Source organism: Motacilla alba, chromosome 1A (genome assembly GCF_015832195.1).
Source record: "Motacilla alba alba isolate MOTALB_02 chromosome 1A, Motacilla_alba_V1.0_pri, whole genome shotgun sequence".
Taxonomy (NCBI): Eukaryota; Metazoa; Chordata; class Aves; order Passeriformes; family Motacillidae; genus Motacilla; species Motacilla alba.
Window position 1 is genome coordinate 67,894,143 of NC_052031.1, and position 19,832 is coordinate 67,913,974.

The 19,832-nt window shown below is 41.1% G+C and overlaps 1 protein-coding gene across 30 annotated transcripts in view; it reads right to left on the reverse strand.

The window, feature by feature from the left end:
* Nucleotides 1-19,832, reverse strand: part of MICAL3 (microtubule associated monooxygenase, calponin and LIM domain containing 3) — a 175,955-nt gene that overhangs the window by 47,820 nt on the left and 108,303 nt on the right. For all 30 annotated transcript variants that reach the window (XM_038154664.1, XM_038154671.1, XM_038154665.1 and 27 more), the window contains one exon: nucleotides 512-707. In XM_038154664.1, coding sequence (XP_038010592.1) covers nucleotides 512-707 — 196 coding nt within the window. The remainder of the gene's footprint in view (nucleotides 1-511; nucleotides 708-19,832) is intronic.

Here is a 19,832-nt window from a genome sequence, read left to right on the forward strand (position 1 = left end):
TAAAGAATACTATACTAAAATGATACTAAAGATTTGAGAAAGGATACAGACAGAAGGCTACAAAGAATGATAATGAAAACTCGTGACTCTCTCTTTTAGAGTCTTGACACAGCTGGCTGTGATTGGTCATTAAGTAAAAACAATTCACATGAAACCAATCAAACAACCACTAGTTGGATAAACAATCTTCAGACCACATTCTAAAGTAGCAACACACAGGAGAAGCAACCAGATAATTATTGTTTTTATTTTTCTCTGAGGCTTCTCAGCTTCCTAGGAGAAGAAATCCTGGCAAAGGGATTTTTCAGAAAAGATGACAGTAACAATCTCCTGGTATTACAGTGCTATAGGTGTCTTCTGAGCTATTTAGAACAGAAAATACAAGATGAAAAGTCTGTGTGTTTCAAAAGCTTTAGAAAGCGCAACGTGGTAAATAGTTAAAGAAAAAGGAAAGGCAGGCAAAGCCAGCTGGGATGGGTGTAGAAAAAGCTGCTGGGCAATGTGTGCTGACCTGCTGGGCACATCCTCTTCTGTCCCTTTGTCCAGCACGCTGCTCAGGTTGTGCTCTGCCAGTGTCTCCTCGGGGACCTCTTCCAGCTCCTCCTCGCGCTGCAGGGACAGCCGGTAGTTCTCCAGCTCGATGCGCTCCGGAGTGCCCCGCAGCCGCTTGGCCAGGCTGGGCTCCTCCAGCCCGTTCACACTGGAACCTGAGGACAAGCCAGGCAATAAACAACAAATGCAACAGTCAGAAATTCACATTTTTGAGAGAACTGAGCAACTGGGAGAAAAGGGGCACGAGGCAGAGGGAGGTAAACAAAGCAAGAGAATACCTTACGTCATTATCCTGTTCGCCACTACTGGGAGGCCAGACTGCAAAAGGGAATCTTAGTGGTTTTGGCTAATAGATGCTAAAAACAATGTTAAATGTCCTAGTTGAGAGAGGAAATAGGGCCATTTTAGCTGCAAAAACTAGAGATGCAATGAAATCTGTGTGGGGAAGGCCTGGGCCCAGGCTGGATGGATTATCTGAGACACAGAAGGAATGCTACGGGGCAACCCTGCTGCGTGCTCAAACTGGCACCAGCTCAAGGGAAATCTACAGAGTTCATGAGCAAGACAATATTGGTATTACTTAAAGATGAGGGAAGGAATGAAAAAGGCCAAATTTTAAAACTTTTAACAGACTTTAATTGATTTACTTTTCAATCAGAATTTGTAATGAAATGAATCACAGGGACAAATCTCAGAGAGACATTTGCAAACAAAAATCCCAGAAGTCTCCTAAAATAGCAAGGATATGTGAAACACACAGTTGTAGAAAAGTATTGAAAGGCTTAATTCACAGCAGCACTCAATGAATTTTATTCTATCCTGCTTTCATCCACTTATTTTTAAAATTGCAGTATTTTAGCTTGAATACCACGCCACTGTTGACCCCTTACCCATATTTCCATGCTTTTGTTTTGCTTTGCTAAACAAGCCACACCTTCTTCTCACTGAAGATAAGCTCCTCAGTGCTCTGACCATCCCCTAGGTCTCTGCACCTGTCCCAGTTTGGATTAATCTTTCCAGAACCTGGGTGATTAAAAGTGAACGTGGCTTTCCAGATGAGGCCTTAGCAGCATAACAACCCTGCCACAAATCTCTCATCTGATACATGCTGAGAACACACCTGCCCATTTGTATGTCACATAATACTGGTGGCTTTTATGATATTTAGATCTTCCTCCTTCTTTGCTTTCAGCTGATAAGCACTTTGTTGGTAGCCAAAATTCTCAGCATCTTCTTAGTGCATGACCTGCTACTTTCCACTATTACATTGCTAAGTTTAATCTTACAGTTGGCAACATTTTGCAGTTCTTAGTGAATGATGTGCCTGTCCTCCTCTGCACTGATGAGGGTTTGAAATGTTGCCTCAGCACTGAATTTCATTAGCAGATTTCTTCCTTGGTTTTGTTTTTGCATTTGTTTTTTTTTTTTTTTTTTTGGCTGGGTACCTTAGTGACAGTATTACAAAGATCAGACCCCAGATCACTTTTTGGGACACAGCATAGTCTGTAGGTGACATCCAACCCCGTTATTTCCTCCTTTAATAAAACCTCTCATTTCTAATTTAGGCCAACTTCTTAGCTACTCACACTTCATGTACTACTCCCCCATTTTATCCAGTTCCAATAATTATTTCCATGTGTCAGCATTCCTGTGCTTTGCTCAAGTCCAGACTGCTCAAATGCACTACAATTTCCCTCGTGGATGTATCAGTTGTCAACAAAAGCTGTCAAGCCAGTCCAGCAGTCTCTGGTGAACCCATGCCACATTTTATAGCACTTACCTGCACGAGGTCAAAGGACTTCCCTTGCAGAACTAGCAGGTTTTAGTTATTCCTTAAAAGATGTTACACCTACTGTTTAACTGATATGTACTTGTTCAGGTCACTTTTTAAAGTTTTTTGTTTGTTTTGTTTTCTTTTTAGTTTATCTGCAGGACATACTTCTGTTACCCAGTGGTCCATAGTATTTCCTGAATGAGACAGTCCAAGTACATCAGGACAGCTTGACTTAATCACAAATTGTTACCACAAAGCTCACAATTTCATTTTACACTTCTCCCTCTCTTCTGAGACAAAGACTATTTGCCTCATTGTATTAGTCTTCATTTCCCAATCCTGCTGCCCACTGACTCTTTGCTCCCATGTCTGTCTGGATTTACTATACATAAAATTGCATTTTGTCAGCTCCATCTTCACTGTGAACACACTTGTGTTTTTCCTTGCCTTGCTTTTACCTACATGCTTACAAAACAGAGCTCTTTGCTTTGCTCTCCTTTGCAAAGTCTAACCCAGCAGAGCTTGGGCAACTTTTACTTTATCCTCACCCATTTTAACCTCCAAGACAGTTTTTGTTTCCTTTCTTCATCCTTTTAGTTCCTCACTTCATTCCTAAGAATTTCTGGTTTTTTTCCAGGACATATTTCACCTTCATATTTCACACAAAACTACACAGGTCTTTACATAATTACTGGCATCTATTTCCAATCCCCCTCCTCAGAGATAAAATCTCAAAGACAACTTCCAGAAGTGTTTTTCTCTCTTCCTTAGTATGATTTAACCCTTCCATGACATGGGCAAGTGGCTGCCATGCCTTCAGCTGGAACTCCAGAGCTTCTTCATGGTATAAACAAGCTTGGTCAGATGGCAACACTGCCTTGCATTTCCAGGGATACTGTGGTCTCCACCATTTTCTGCTGCTAAGCCTTCTGTGGTGCTTTGCTTAGCAAAGTTAGGTGGAACTGAACTGCCTTTTTCACTGGGATTCACTCATTTTCATACTCTCTCTCTAGTGACATCAACTCAGCCAAATCTATTTTTGCAATCCATGTTACATTACCTAACCCTGAGTTCACAGTAACAGGGGAACGACCTCGAATTTTGCTCTGCCACTTTGGGTAACATAGTAACACCAAGGTCAGGGAAAACAAACAAGGAATATATTAAAATAATGATTAAAAAAAAAGGTTTTGTACTACTCAGAACTTTTTATACACATGGAGTCATCAGCAAGGCTCAGCTACTTTAACGGGAATGTCTTTCCACGAACTGTTTTGAACTTGCTGTCTTCTGATGCAAACCCTGACACAGCTGCAAAGTTCACCAAAAAAAGAATTCTGAACACCAAAGAACAAGAAGTTTTATTCACTCCTTTTGTTTTTTAATCATCTTAGGGGCTTTTTGTGAGCCTTTTCAAAAGAAACCAAAACAACCAACAAACAAAAAACCAAACCAACCAAACCCAAACAAACAAACAATTGCCACAGAATTAAATTGAGTTCTTTAAAAAAAAGGCTCTTTCAACATTCCAGTATCTAGTGTGGGGAGAAAGACTGGCAGCAATCACTGCTAGGTAGAGAAGGACTGAAAATCAAGCTGACACCTGTTTACATGCATTTCATGAACATATATGATCCTTCAGGTAAGTTTTTCAAAACACAAAGCATCACTGCCCTTCTCATCACAAAGACCCAGTGTGAGTGGGACACAGAGAATCAAACAAATCCTGTCACAGCACAGACTCTAAGTGGGAGTGACTCAATGCAGCTTTTGTTAAAAAATCTTAGACAGAAAATCAACCTGAACTTTAATGTAAAAAGATGTGGTCAAGCCAAGATGTCCTGCGAGCTTGACAAGCACTCCATGCCTCAGCATCTCAAAGTAGAAAGGGAATTCCCAGCACTTGCTCTTATTAATTTATACATCCATATACTTGAGATGGTCACATCACTCTGCCAAGAAAACTGCTCTGCATCAGAGAATATGATACAGAAACTCCACTGACTGCCAGTTTAAGCATGGGATTTCTAGGAATTTGCACTACACATATTATTGAGTTTACTTCACATATTGGTTTTGCTCCTAAAAGATGTCTGTTTCTAAAAGATGCAATGCATTAAGCCAATCTGGCTGTCTGCAAAGCCCCTGTGCAACTTATTAACAAATGTGACACAAGAGAAATGCTACTGATAGCCATGCACCAGGAAGCCATCAACTCTCAGAAGGAAAAGCACTGCACTTCACAAACTTATACAAGGGATGAAAGTAAATATGAGATACAAGCATCACTGAAGTGTTCAGATGATGGTCAATTTTCCCATTTTATACTCTAAAGTTCACAGCAACTAATTTGCTGCTACAATTAAAAAAAATACTACAATAAAAATATAAATAAGACCAAACTCTCATTTCTCCCTCATACATATAGGGTGCTAAATGCATGGGCAAAGTCTATTCCAATGCAGTTCTTGTAGACCTAAAGTCCTCTGGAGGGGAAAGCTGCATCTGTAACTCTCCTACAGTTAATACACTGTATTCCCCAGACTGTTCAGCAGCTTGCTGGCAGAGACAGCTGCAGAGTGCACCCAGCCAGCACCTGACCTTCCACTTGGTCCCTGCATCTGGGCCCACAGGGACAAAAGTCAGCAACCATTCACAGGTGAGAAAAAGGGCTCACATGGCTGCATTAGCCAGGAAGAAAAGCTGTGTTGCTACCCCGAGAGGGGAACTACCTCAAAGCCAAGCGTAGCTTCTTGAACAATCAACTGATCAGCTAAAAATCCACAAACAACATCCAAAATAGGACACGTTTTAAAATCTGACTCTTTACTTTGGAAGAGTCAGTGGGCCATGAACATTACACAGATCATCTGAAGGGAGCTGTTTTTCTTAACAGGACAGGCTGCTTAGCTGCTGCATGAAAGCTGCCAGAGCCCTTAATTTATCTCAGCTTTGACAGAGCTTGCCTCCTGAAATGATAAGTGTCTGATCAGAGATAACATTCCTAACAGAACTGCTCCTTGCTTGCATGACTGTGTCCTATTCCAGCAACTCTGGCAATTCCTGGAAGGCTTGAGAAGCTCCTCTTGAGAGAGGATCCTATCTCAACTCACCTCCAGTACTACCTTGTTGCGTAAAATCTGCATGTTATTGCCACAGGCTCGATGAAATCCTGCCAAGATTACTCCTTGACACAACACTTCCATGCTGAAGATGCAGGAGAGAACTGGGAATCTGAGAACAATGAATTCTTCCCAAAGGGAAAATACCTGTCTATTTTACTAGAAGATGTTTTTCAATTACTATTCAGTACCTCTAGACTTGCTTTTCTTAGCTTGCTATCTCAATATCTGACTAAGGTGCATGTCATCTCTTGTCCAGTATTTTGCACAGGCTTAGCTGTGGCCTTGGGGAATTATGGAAATTCAAATAAAGGAGTCTACTTTGAAACACGTGCAACAGGGGGAAGGAATTAATACACTCTCAGGAAAATCTTCATTATGGATTTCCCAAAGCTTGTGGTTTTGTGGTAATGTGAAACACTGTACCTGTTTGTTTCCACTTGTCTTTTCCAAACACTACAATTACTTCTCTACCTTCAATTACTTCTCCCTCCACACAATTGTTTGAGAACTGTGTCAGATAAAACAAACCCTATAGAAACAGCAGCATATTGCCTGTGACCAAGTACTGAAAAGGAAGATGGGAACTTTTCCAGGGGAGTTAAAAAGTGATGCAGTGAGCTCTGAGTTTGAAATGCTAGAAGCCCTCATATTCCCTTGCAATTAATTTCTAAGAAATATCTTTTGTGGTAAGGTTTCTGAAGTGTGCTATCAATTCAGCAAACATTACCACTGAGGTATAGAGAAGGCAGCAAACAAGATCCAGCAGTATTCTTAGCTTCTCATTTTTCATCTGTGTTCATGCCACATTGAGTTTCAGGATTTTTCCTAGAAGTTTCACCCTCACCCACTTCAGTTCCACTAACTGCCTGTTTGTGTTCCAGCTCCACTTCTCATCCAAGGGCCTCAAAAGGCTTTACAAGTACTAGCACACTGAAACAAACCTATTTTGGAAGAAGGTAAGTGCTGCAGAGGCACTGCACAAGTCCAGACACAGAGATTAAATACCAGCAAGGCAATCTCACAACAGTTTGGTGGCAGTGCCAGAAACAGGATCCAGAATGCACAATGCCAAGCGCTTCACTCTCAACTTCAGCTCAAGAAAAATCTTACTTTGATGTAAGGAAGTGCCCAGCACTGTGTGCACAATAAAAAAAGGAAATCTTGGTATTGAGGCTCATTGTTAGATGCTGCACACATTCAAACAGTAAGTCAATTAAGACATTCCATTTAAATAAGTGCAACTGATTTCTTCTGAAATCCTTTCCTTAATCCTCTCAAAAATTATTATCTAGACACTGCTAAAAATTTCTGCACAGCACAGCAACAGACACATAAACCATGTCCATGGCAATTCTGAACTGACTGCAGAAGGGTGACAAACAGAATGGATTTTCTAAGGGTTAGTAAGAAGGTCAAAGTTTTAAATCTGGATTCATCTGCCCTTTTATGTTTTTCTTCTCTTTTAGGAAATTTCTCCAGGAAACCCCTGGCAAAAGCCCAACAGACCTGCTGCATTCTTGTCAGTGCTTGTTTGCACAGCCTCACATCACAAGCTGCAGAACTGCACATTTCCTGGTGAGAGGCCCTGAATTTGGATAAGCACATGCTCAAAGGCAAAAGGGGCAGCGCAACACCTCCTCAAATAGACACAAGAACAAATTGATTTGAATCTAAATACTTCATAGTATCCTGGTTTGGGCTGGGATAGAGTTAATTTTCTTCCTAGTAGCTGGTCCCTTGTTTTGGGTTTGGTGTGATGTAACACTGGTGACATGCTGATGTTTTGGCTGTTGCTAAGCAGTGCTTACCCCGGGTCAAGGACTTTGCAGCATCTCATGCTCTGCCAGTGAGCAGGTGCACAAAAGGCTGGGAGGGAGCGTGGCCAGGGACCCCAAATGGCCACAGGGATATTCCATCCATAGAATGTCATGGCCAGAACATAAACTGGGGGGAGCTGGCCAGGAGGGACTGATAGCTGCTCAGGGATTAGCTGAGAGCCAGTCAGTGGGTGGTGAGCAAACTGTATAGTGCATCAGTTGTTCTTTGGGGGTATTCCTCTCATTCCTTCCTTTTCATTACAATTATCATTATTATTGTTATTAATTGTATTTGCTGGGGATGCCCCAGCAAAGGCAGGAATGATGCATCTGACTCCATGTTCTCGGAAGGCTAATTTATTATTTTATGATATTATATTATATTAAAGAATACTATACTAAAAATGACAGAAAAGATATTTACTCAATGCTAAAAAGATAATAATGAAAACTTGTGACCCTTTCCAGAGTCCCAACACAGCTTGGCCATAACTGGCCAAAGAGTCAAAACAACCCACAGCAGAATGCAATGCAACAATCACCTGTGGGTAAACAATCTCCAAACACATTCCACACGAGCACAACACAGGAGATGCAAATGAGATAAGAATTATTTTCCTTTTCTCTGAGACTTCTCAGCTTCCCAGGAGAAAAATCCTGGGCGAAGGAATTTTTTTCAAAGAATGTGAATCCCACAGTTATTATTATAATATTTTACTTCGTTTCAATTATCAAATTGTTCTCATCTCAACCCACCAGTTTTACTTCCTGATTCTGCTCCCCACAGCTGTGTGGTACTTAGCTGCCAGCTGGGGTTAAACCATCACAAGCAGTCATCAAATGTCAATGTTACTTGGATACAATGCCTCAACTTTCTCTCTTACTGTGGTAGGGTGTTCCCTAGCCCTCAGGAAGCTTGAATTATTCAGCTGTACTGTGCAGCCATTACATCTTGAGTTTTCTGATGTTTCCCATTTGATCCGTAACACATTCTGCTAAATATAAAGGGCCTGAACTCAAAGAGGACAGGATGATAAGAAAAACAAATTCTACTCATAAGCAAGATACCCAGTATCCATGCACAGCATTCAAAATGTGCTCAAACCTGAAAATAGCCCTCCTGAAATTGTTCTGAAATGCACATGTACCAATCCTAACAGTAAATAGCTACAAAACTTTCTAGAAGATGTGTTCTACTGAGTCAAAGCTCTTGGGAATTGTAAATGCAAACTTGCTTATGCTGGACCTGATCAATAAAACTGTCCTTAAATTGACAAGCAACCAAGATTCTCAAGACTTCTGCTACCATGTCAGGCTCCATCCTTACACCATCAGCCTAGAAATTCTCCCCAGCAAATTGGAGACCTCAACAGAGAAATGGGGAGATTAAGCTGTACAGACAGAAAGGCGTTTAATCAAAAAACCAGGCTGGTGCAGAAGTACCCAGTAGAGTTATCAAAGAACCACTTCTAGTGCTGGCCAAGATGTTTTACAGCATTAATTCAGCAGCACATGAAATAAAAATCAGTGAGATGTTCATATCTACTGGTCCCCTGAGCAATGAAGAGCAGAAAGCCCCCCCTGCCAAAACCATTATAATGTGCATAGGAACTGCTGACAGCTAAAATACTCAGGGTATTCTGAAACAGACAGCCCAGAAACAAACATATGAAGGTGTAAGTCCCCCTCCACACATTCCACAATGACCAGCTAGAATTAAGTTCTCCATTCTCAGATACTGTCTGTAAATGTGGAGGCTTGTTCTCCTCATAATAGTGAACATTAACAGGACTGACTATTGAATGAAATTGAAAACTCACACATTTGTCTTATGAGTGTTGCAATGTTTTGCCCCACTCCCACCCCCCATTATTTTAATTAAAACAGACTTCTGGAGTTCCCAAAACAGACACTGACAAAACAGTTGCTTACTGCATCAGCAGGGCTGAGTTTAGAACCAGCTGGCAATTGCATTGATCTGACCTTTCTCTGGTTTTAGTGGAAGCAACCAGAAGTGAATGTAATTAGCCAGTTTAAGATCAAGGTCATCAGTAAGTTACACTTCTGTCTTGCTTGGAAACAAGTAGAAATTAATCTAACTCACAGTGTCAGTTATGTTTGAGGAATAGTGTTCCCCATTTGCAGATGCATGCATGCAGTAGCAGCATTATGTAATGAAGGTCAGGAGTTCAGTATGTGGCTTAACAATACAGAAAAGTTGCCTTCCTTACAGCAGAGGTATAGAATCATCCAGGAGTGTGGCTATTTTTGACTCCTGGAAAGTGGCCAGTGTTGTCACTAGTGGGTGGAGAAGAGAATCAGGGGAAAGGAGGTATTAGGTCACCTAATCCAAGCCCCGGGGAACACTGTTAAACTCAATATTCCTTATTACATCTCTGCTGGCAAGAAAATCTTTATGTTTGTACAGAATTCACTTTTATTGCTGCCCAAACAGGTTTCAGTCCTAGAGATACAATATAAGTTATGTAGGGATTTTAAGCCTGTTAATAACTCAGGAGCATTGGTAAGCCAGGAACCTATTACCAATCATTCTCCATTTTCCTGGTATCATCCAGGATGTCAGAGCTCTCCCTGGTATTTAGATTAGCTCTATCATATGTTGCCTGGCCTCATTTCCATTCTCTGAAAGAAGCTGAGTGTGGGAAGGCTGAAGAGGATAAAATAACATTACTTTGCAGGCATAAATTTTGTTCTGGAAGCTATTCAAGGCATAGTACCTCAAAGAACCACCTGGGTTCTTCATGAGACACATCCAGGGACTGGCAGGGAGAAAAAAGAAAAGAAGAAGCCACACTAGATTTTAGAACCACCACGACCTTGGTTAATGAGATTTCCCACTTTTTGAGTGAAGTATTCTTTCTTTTTGTTAAGTAACTTAGAAATTAACATTGAAGACTGATTGTCCAGTTATGAGCCAAACAGTGACCCCTTGTATGTTGTTAGAAAGCCTCTGCTATTTTATCTAGTACATAACACTTGGGATAATTTATTCATGGTGGCATCGACCTCTTGCCACTCGCCTGTAGCACAAGTACAATCTGCAATCCTCTGCAATCTCCCATTTCACTGCGAGGATCAGACAGGGGATCCCCAATGTGCAAATCACACCAAGCTAAATCAAAGCTATTTCCACCTAAAAGCAGGAGTGGAATCTTCACTGGCAAACACTGCAAGCACACAGCCCAAATCACAGAAGGCAAAGGGAGGGACCAGGAGGATGAAGAAGCGCCCGATGCAGGAGAAGGACTCAAGAAGCTCAACATGACCTGTCAACCTGCACTCACACCCCTAAAAGCCAAACATGTCCTGAGCTGCATCCAAAGCACTGTGGGCTGCAGGGCAAGTGAGGGGATTCTGCCCCTCTGCTCTGGTGAGACCCCACCTGAGTGCTGCCTCCAGCCCTGGGGGCACCAGTGTAAGAAGGAGGTGGATCTGTCGGAGCAAGCCCAGAAATGCCACAAAGATGATTAGAGGGATGAAACATTTCTCCTATGAAGAAAGGCAGAGGGAGTTGAGGTTGCTCAGTCTGGAGAAGTGTCTGTGGAGGCCTTGGTCAGCACCTAAGGGGGCCAGCAGGAGCACTGAGGATGGACGTTTCACAAGGCATGGAGCAGTAAGAAAACGGACCATGGCTTTAAACTGAAAGAGGGTAGGTTTAGATTGGATATCAGGAAGAAATTCTTTACTGTGAGAGAGCCCTGGAACAGATTGCCCAAAGATGTGGATGTCCCATCCCTGGGGGGGTTCAAGGTCAGGCTGGACAGGACTTTGAGCCACTTGGTCTAGTGGAAAGTGTCCCTGTTGAGGGCAAGGGGTGGAAACTGAACGATCTTTAAGGTCTCTTTCAACCCAAACCATTCTATGATTCATTCTATGAATCTTTCAGTACAAATTTTGCTTATTTTTTATAGAAACGGGTACTTCTAGTTCCACAAGGGACAATGGAAAATATTTTGATCATTACAGAACAACCCACCAGAAACCTGAAATTTTATCACACATAATAAAAGTGTGGAACGTAACCTTTTCAGGCTCCTGTTCAATTTGTGACCAAATTCAAAACATCACTGTGAACAGCTATCTTCCTTCTCTTTACTGAGCTAAAAACTACTATATCTCTTCTGAGGCAATGTCCTGGAGCTTTCCATAATCACTGGATCTCAGAATCCATTTAGATACTAAGCATGTCTTTACCTAATTTCTACCATTTGTGTCAAGATTATCAGGTGCTGCAAATGGAACAGGCTGAAATCTTAGGCTGGCAATTACAGCAAAATATAGTGGGGAATACTTGTCACAAGGAAAAGATCCACATACTCCAAAAAGATTCAACATCTGCTCCCTCATTCTGTTGCACACTTTTCTATTATCTACACTTATACCACATACTCTTGTGTAAATATTACAAAGCAATTGAATATTCCAAGCAATTCAGAGCTTCACACCTTAGTGGAATTTTTTCCTAAAACTAGGAAAATTCTTGTAATTATTTATGTAGATAGTTATATTAAAAATCTGGCAGAGTTCCAGGAAGCAAGCTTCCAAAAGACTTGTAACTGATTAAAAATAGTTTACACATCAGTAATGATGCATTTTCACATCAGCCTGGAAGTATTCAAAACATCTCCTGGGTAAAAAAAATCCTATTTTTAAACACTTCTTCCCTCAAGCCATCAGATAAACGTCTATAACAGCAGAAAGGAGGATTATGAAATTCTCCTAAAAAAGCAAACACAGCCTTCTGGGATGACAGCAAACATAAGAAATGTCAGACTAAACATACATTTTTGAGAGCAGATGTAAGCAACCAAACGGGGCACAGAAGTGCCATCTCATCCTTAAAGAGCATCTGCCCAGTTCTGTTCAGAAAGCTCAAGCTAAACCCTACATTTAGGGAAGGATCAGCTCAGCTAATTCACCTTCCTTCATAAATACACATCAAAAAAGCAGGAGAATAGCTTTGATGTTGACTCTGGATTGTCTGCTCTTTCCCTTGAGATTATTTCTATTTGTTTTGGTTTTGTGGTTTTTTGTTTTGTTATTTTTGGTTTGGGTGCTGTTTTGGTTTGGGGTTTTTTTTTTGTTTTGTTGGGTTGATTTTCAAATTTGGTTTTCTTCCCTTATTTCTTGCACTTTAAGAAACATCACCAACTACATATCTTAATAAATTACACTGCTGATCACAAGCAGGTCGTAAGACTATAACTTCTTTGTTTTAATTTGTACTCCTTTTTATTCATTCATTATTTTAGAAGTACTTTCTTACACTTATTTATCCCTGTCACAGAAGCCATGACACTAGAGAAGAACCACAGGCACAGAAAGTGTGAGGTGTAAACTTAAAAGGGAGTTGAGGTGAGGGTTGTCTCTCCGACCACTGCTACACTTGGTTACTCCAAGTTTTAGCTGAAAAGATGCCTTCCTATATTGGTACAGCAAGGAAGCCTGATTTCTACTCTGATGGGGCAATCTCTAGAATGCACCTCCTTTCATCCTTTATTTTTTTTTCTTCTTAATTCATGAAGCAAACATTTGATTTCTGGAGAGCATATACGCAGCTGCAGAGTTAACAGCTCTCCTGGTACAGAACAGTGGAGGCTGTTGCAGTGGTATATCAAAATGACATTTCTAGCTCATGCACCAGCACGTGAAGTTTTACACTGCTCATGGCTCCTCCTCAGAACTGAAGGCCCATCTTAACCTCAAAACTGGCACTGCTTAACACAGTAATGAAAAACTACAGGGAATTTCAAAAGCATAGAGCAATTACCCCCCTCCAAAGAAGGGAATTTTACGTAGACCAGAACTGGTTTGTGGTTGTAGATCTGTGACCCTACCATTTAAATGTAATCACTCTGGCCAAATATCATTCACAATTGAACTTTCAAAAATCATCTGCTCTAACAAGCTTTTAGCTGCAGATGGTGGAGCAGGAAGCAGGAGAAGCACGTGAGGAAAAAATACAGAACAAGTCCCTAACGTAGACTGACTCATTGTAATTTTTGAGAGCAGGAAAATGTAGCTCAGAACAACAATTGTTGTGGTGAGAACATCACAGAACAAGCTCTTAAGGGTCTTGAGGAAGGCAGGTCACCTCCTTGTGTGCAGTTCTCCTCAGAAAAGACAACAGTCCAGCTAAAACACGAGACACAGGATTTGGCCACAAAACTTAGTATTTACTCATTTTCTGTCTTTCCATCACACCAAAACATCCCACCACACAGCAGATCTACACCAAGCAGAGGAACCAAAGCCTGCCAAGACTCTTCCCTGCCACACTACAGGTCCCTGCTCTCCCATGGGTGTGAGTGCCTTGGTCACAGAGCATGACAAAGACCTCAGGCCTGCAGCAAGCCACACAAAACAACCTCCTCGAGACACCAAACTCTGTGAAGCCACAGTGCTGAGAGCACATCCATCCAAAGTCAGCTTTGCCAAGGCAGCAGAATACCTGGCAAGGAGGTGCTCAGCAGGTCATGCTGTCTGTGCAATGTGTGCCCTGCACTCCTAGCAAACCACAACATAACAGCAACGTTTAAAATAAACACCACAATACAGAAAGAGCCTGAAAAGCAGCACTTGGCAGCGACAGATGGCACCTGCCACAGAGCTCCCCAAATGCCAGTTGTATTTGAGCTTGCTAGATCTATTCATTCCACTGTCCCCCAATTCTGTATCCCCTGCAGCATCCCCCACCTGGAACCAGTGGAGGGACAAGGGGGAGGGCAAAGAAAAACTCAGAAACCTGAAGTTTGTTTGGAATTTATTCCCTTGAATATTTCACACAGTTGAACAAAAAAAAATCTCAATTTCACAGCAACAGGGAAACCACGTGTTACATAATTCAGAGACACACACCCAAAACAAAAACAGGTTAAAAACAACTGCATAAATCAAAGTCTTCAAAGGGACTGTACAGTGGAGACATGAAGCCTTTCTGAGCACTAAATCATCTCACTTCAACATTATCTGTCACTGAAATTATTTTATGCACAGTCCCCTCTTTTTCTCTGAGGGAAGCAACCTCAAAATACTCAAAATAGTATTACTCAGATTCCACTTTTCAAAAAACCAGACATTTTAATTCTGCAATTAAAAAAAATCCAACTCTTTCACACAAACTTAATACTATTTTTCTAAGACACAAAAACGTTCAATGAAGCTCTTAAAGTGCCCAGAAAAATTCATATCACCCTTCAGAATATACACATACAAACAACAAATATTCCAGTGGCACAAGTCTACAGGTCTGAAAGCTAGAGAGAGAGAGAGGAGGAGTTGGGAGCCCAGTAACTCCCAAGAAAAAGTGTTCTTAGCAGGATCCAGCCATGAGCACAAACTCAGCACATGGTTGTTTTGTATATCCTTCTCAGTCCTCATCAGCATTTTTCAGTGAAACTCCATCAGGTCAGCTGCATCTCCTACTCTTAAGAACAAATAAACCTTCCCACCACATCTTTTCCTTTCCAAATTCCCTGGGCTTCAAATTGCCAATCCTTTAGCATTCTCCTTTCCTTCATGCCAAAGCCACCCAAATCCTGATAAGAACACTGAAAAGGAACATGATGGACTGGGAACAGTCAAGCACTTATCCTAACAGATTCCTGGCTTGTTATTGAGAGATGATTCACTGGGCACTGAACCCTGCTTCTAATCAGGCAACCTGTACACTCTCCTCAGCTTCCAAAAATACAGGGTCTGGTTCTTAAGTTTGTGTTGTTAATGTTTCAGAGAGAAGTCAATCTTCCAACAGATCTCTCTGCAGTTGTGTGATACCCCAAAAAAGGGTTCAGAATCATGTGCCATGTCTTGCTAAACACACCACCATGGCTCCTCCAAACAGGACAGACAATATTCAAGGCACACTAGTAGAGGAAATAGCTTTCGTCCCAATTTGGTGGTGCATCCTGAAATATGAATGCTTTCCTTTTTCTTTTTGGCAGGGAAAAGAGTGGGATATATTTGTAAACCTTCATTGGTTTAAAATGAAGGCACATCAAACAGAATGTCATGTCACAGAATTTGTTTGCTGTTATCTTCCATAATTTAATGTTTAAACTAGACCAAATTAAAATAAGAACAAAACCCGAAGGGGAATAGTAATGAAAAGAAGTGACCAAGTAGAGAATTTCATCAAGATGTTTGTTTGCACAGCAAACAAAGCAGTGTTGCTTTGAGCCAAATCATTTTCACAAGTAAGGCATGTTTAATGTATGCAGAACGGTGAAGAGGCAATGCTTCTGAACAACAGAGGCAATGTTTATGAACAAGAAGCTTATTCCTAAACAGAAATATATATTTGTATTTTGTCAGACACAAAATTGAATTGTGCGCAAATAATATTGGATGCATCCAAAAATACTTGCACAGACACTTTAGATCCTTTTCCCAACGTGGTTCAGATCATTTAAAGAACATGCCCTTTAGAGGAAACAGCCACTCTTTCCCAGCTCTCCAGGTCAGCAAAAGAACTTCCTCATGTATATTGTTTGCTATATAGAACAGTACTTGTTCAAGGGTCTACTGTGAAGGGCTTTGCTCTGAATATTTCTCCCTGAAAACCATTAAGGCACATCCATAGGAGGATTTTAACTTTTCAGACTGCGTACCTATTACCATAAATACTATGTATTTATGTGATATTAAAGCACAAGTCCTAGTACCTCTAATTTGTATTGCATTTTAGTTTTTCATACTATTGCTTGTGTTTGATTTCTTAATCTTTCACAGGTCAAGTAACTAAAGCAAAAGATTTCATGACTTGCCTTTTATTGCTGTACAAGTATGAGTTTCCCTAGGCAGTCTTTCCTTTAGCAACTTCCTATTGCTGATAGGGACAGAAATGCATTGTTATGAAAACATGAGCCTGAAATGGGAAATATTTTACAACAAAACATTGCTGGCTAACACCACCCCAAGGAGCATATCATAAAGCTGATAGGGGTAAAGACTGTTCCAAGTCCATCTGTCAAGAAAGAGCTGAAATTTCAGAAACATTCTTACAGACCTTTAGAACAAACAGAAGAACAGCATTTGCATTAAAAGCACATTAAAACCATTTAAAGTACTGTAAATTATATTAAAAAAAATTCCAAGACACAGCAGTTACAGATTATCAAAGGCAGAGACAGTTGAAAAGCAAAAGTATTTTGTTCAGTTGTTTTTGTTGTTTTTTTTTTCTTGGCAATAGCAGCATTTTGGCACAAAGGCAAATGCAGAAGATAGAGAAAAACAGGCAGACAAGGTACAGAGAAAGTTACAGAATCTACGACAAGCATGCCACAGTTCAGCAGGACCAAAAGCACAGTAAGAGCTGTCCCCAACTTCCCTTCCCCAGAGAGAATGGCAGCCACTGCTCAAAGCTTGTTGCCACTTCCCACTCTGCAGGGCTCCAGTTTGGCCATAACCTCCCCTGGGAGCAGCAGGGCAGGAGCCACAGGCTCTGTGCAAACCCCCCACAAAAAGGGTGATTCCAGCTGACTGCTGAACAAACCTCAACCTGCTGATCACAGACTGCACCCTGCAACCACTGCTGGACAAGGGACACACAGAACTCACTCCATGCCAGCCAGCACTGCGGCCACCCAGGCAGGGACTGACATCTTTAGCAAGGTTAATCCATGCCAAACAGGTTAGTGACAGCACAAGAAAGGGCTTGCTGTGACCAATCTCATCTCATCTGACTAAACCTGCTGAAAGCTATTCTGTGCTTGAATATATTTTAAGCTTTAAGCTGGCTAAAAAAGGTTTGGTGATATAGCAAAGGGGGCAGCGATTGTAGGGAGAAAACCCATGCAATTTACATCCATGTGGGATTTCATGACAACTACTCAAAAGCAGGTCTTGCATGAGCCACCATTAATGTCCCTGAAAAAAGCACTTTTGGTAACTCAGGGCTGATTTTAACTGCCAGGTATAAAATTTTTAAATGGCTGCCTTTTTCTATACTCCACAATGGATGCTACTGTTGTACACCTTCCCTTTGCCTTCTAAGCTATATTTACACCTCCACCAAATATCAAACCTGAGCATGTTACACACTTTTCTGCTTTTACTTAATCCTTTTAGAGGCAACTAACACTCTACACCAAGACCCACCTCACCACTGAGCATTAGTTCAGATCTCAGGGCCTGAAACTGCTATTGCAAAATTCCCTTTGGTGGTCTTGCCCTAAAGGAAGTAAAACACTTTGAGATGTAAGACCTGCACTAGGTGAGTGACCAGATGGATGAAGTGGAGGCTGGGAAACAGACCTCTGCCTCTGTCTTCATCTCACACAGGTTTTTGCTCAAGGTATTTGTCTAGGCTACAGTCAAAGCTTGCAAGAAGGAATATACACAAACAGTTTAAATTCAGGAGTTACACTGAGATGTAATCTTACAGACTCCTTTTGGTTATTCAGGAATAATATCCTGTTCTTCCAGTGTATAGGTAAGCTTGGTAGTTCAAAAAGGTTTGGTTTTTGAAACCCTAAATAACTGTAAAACCCACCACAGGTTTCCTGACCTAGCTACCCAGCAAGAAGAGGAGTTGAAAGCAGGTACCTACAGGACATGACTGTGACTCTAACAGAGAGCTGACCTGCCTTTAATGCCACTGTGGATCCTTTCTGAAGTACACTGCATTTTGCTTCCTCCTGCTTCTTAACCATTGCTAAGTCAGTCAGTAGTTCCAAGAGTTACTTAAATCATACTGCACAAAGAAAACAAAACTCAGCCAAACAACTCACTAAATGTATTTCTTTAGCACAACAGAGGCACTGCTCACCTCTTCTACCACTGAATGTACTTCTGCCATGCACACACGAGAATGCACCACAACACCCTGCCTGAAATACCAGCTAAGCTGAGCATGTCCTAATGCACCTAGGGCACGGCAAGGGGCAAAGCTTTAAAAGGTCCAAAAGCTCTGAACATTATGCTGCAGTTATACACTGCTCTAAAAAGCAGCAAGCAAACAGAAGGAGCCCTAGATATCAAGTTTTGCCATTAGACAAAATGGTGTCTGCTCCATCTTACTCCTCTGGAAGTACTACAGTGCTGCTACAGGATTGTGCCACCACTACAGGAGACAGCTGATTTTTTGTCTGATTTATAGAAGTTTATCACAAACTATGCCCTGTTGTTTACTCTACTTAGTAATTATTTAGGTGCTACTTGCTGAATGTTCCTTTGTAAAAGCAATTAAATTTGATTTGTTGGAAGGACGAAACCAAAGGAGATTTTCTGTCATCAGTTGCTGTGATAAACTGATAAATGTAATTCAAATCTCCTCCTTCCAATTATCATCACCTACAGCTTCACTCCACAAAACCCCTTATGCTCACATCAGTTGCCCTGTGTATCAATAAATATTTTTTCTATTCATCTTTAAGAATATGCTCCAAGCTACAAAAAAACCAAAGTTTTTTCACTTTCAGAGAAAGCAGTTTTAAATCTATCCAGTTATGCAAAAAATGCTGCAGTTCCCACATCTGTCCATTGCATTTTGCAAATATTATTCTTCCCTACCCTTTTCTCACTTTTGCCATATGGAAATTGCACACACACAAAAGAGGAAATCTTGAAAGTAACTACACTCCAAAAATCAACACACTAAAGATAAATTTCTGTCAGATTGCATTCAGTTGCAATCTTAGAAACACTTGTATAATAACATGAAGTCAAAGAACACCATGATTATTATCTGCTCCTGTGTTGTTAAAGTCTTCTCAACTGGTACTACGCAAACATTCTTTTCTCAAAGAATTGTTCTAAGTATGTTCCCTTTCTAAAAGCAGTTGATTTAGCTTATTCATAGTCTTCTGGAACAAGTACTAGAAATTAATATTTCTTCCTTTTTCTGACATCACAAAATGAGCACTTGGGGGCTGGGCAAACGAGCATTTGTAGCACAGACACTTCTCTCGTGTTAGAAGGAATTAGAATTTCAAGTTAAAAGGGAAAACTATGTCACAGTAAGACACACACATTCACCATCCCATTTCCAAAGCCACGGCCAGGAGCAGCACAGATGCTGGCAGAGGGAAGAGCACCATGACCTGCCAGCACCACGAAATTCGAAGGGTTTAAGGAATCCAATCCCATTAGCTGTCAGACACCCAGAATTCCAAAGGAGACACAATCCAAAGATAATGGGATCTTTCCCATTCAAGTACCAGATTAATAAAGAGAAGCTTGGGAGAACGAGAAACCACACCCAGAATTCAGGAAAACACAGAAATCCAGTTTGTGAGCTATTCCAGTGCATCATAAAAACTTTCAATTTCACTGACATTGAGCTCCATTTCTTTCAGGGCTCCTTCTCTGGGGTGACTCAGAGGAGACCCTCAACTGAGCATCTGTGTTTTCCTGGTATTCTTTCAAACAATGTCCTTGAAAGAACTGAGAACATCTAGGCCCCAAAGCCACAGTGCAAAATAATATATTGAGATTTCCACGTAGCACACAAAATTCACAAGGCACCGCAAAAACCAAACGAGTTACACAGCTCAAAGTTAGGTGACATTAATTCTTACTGGTCAGCAGGCTGCCCACAGAATT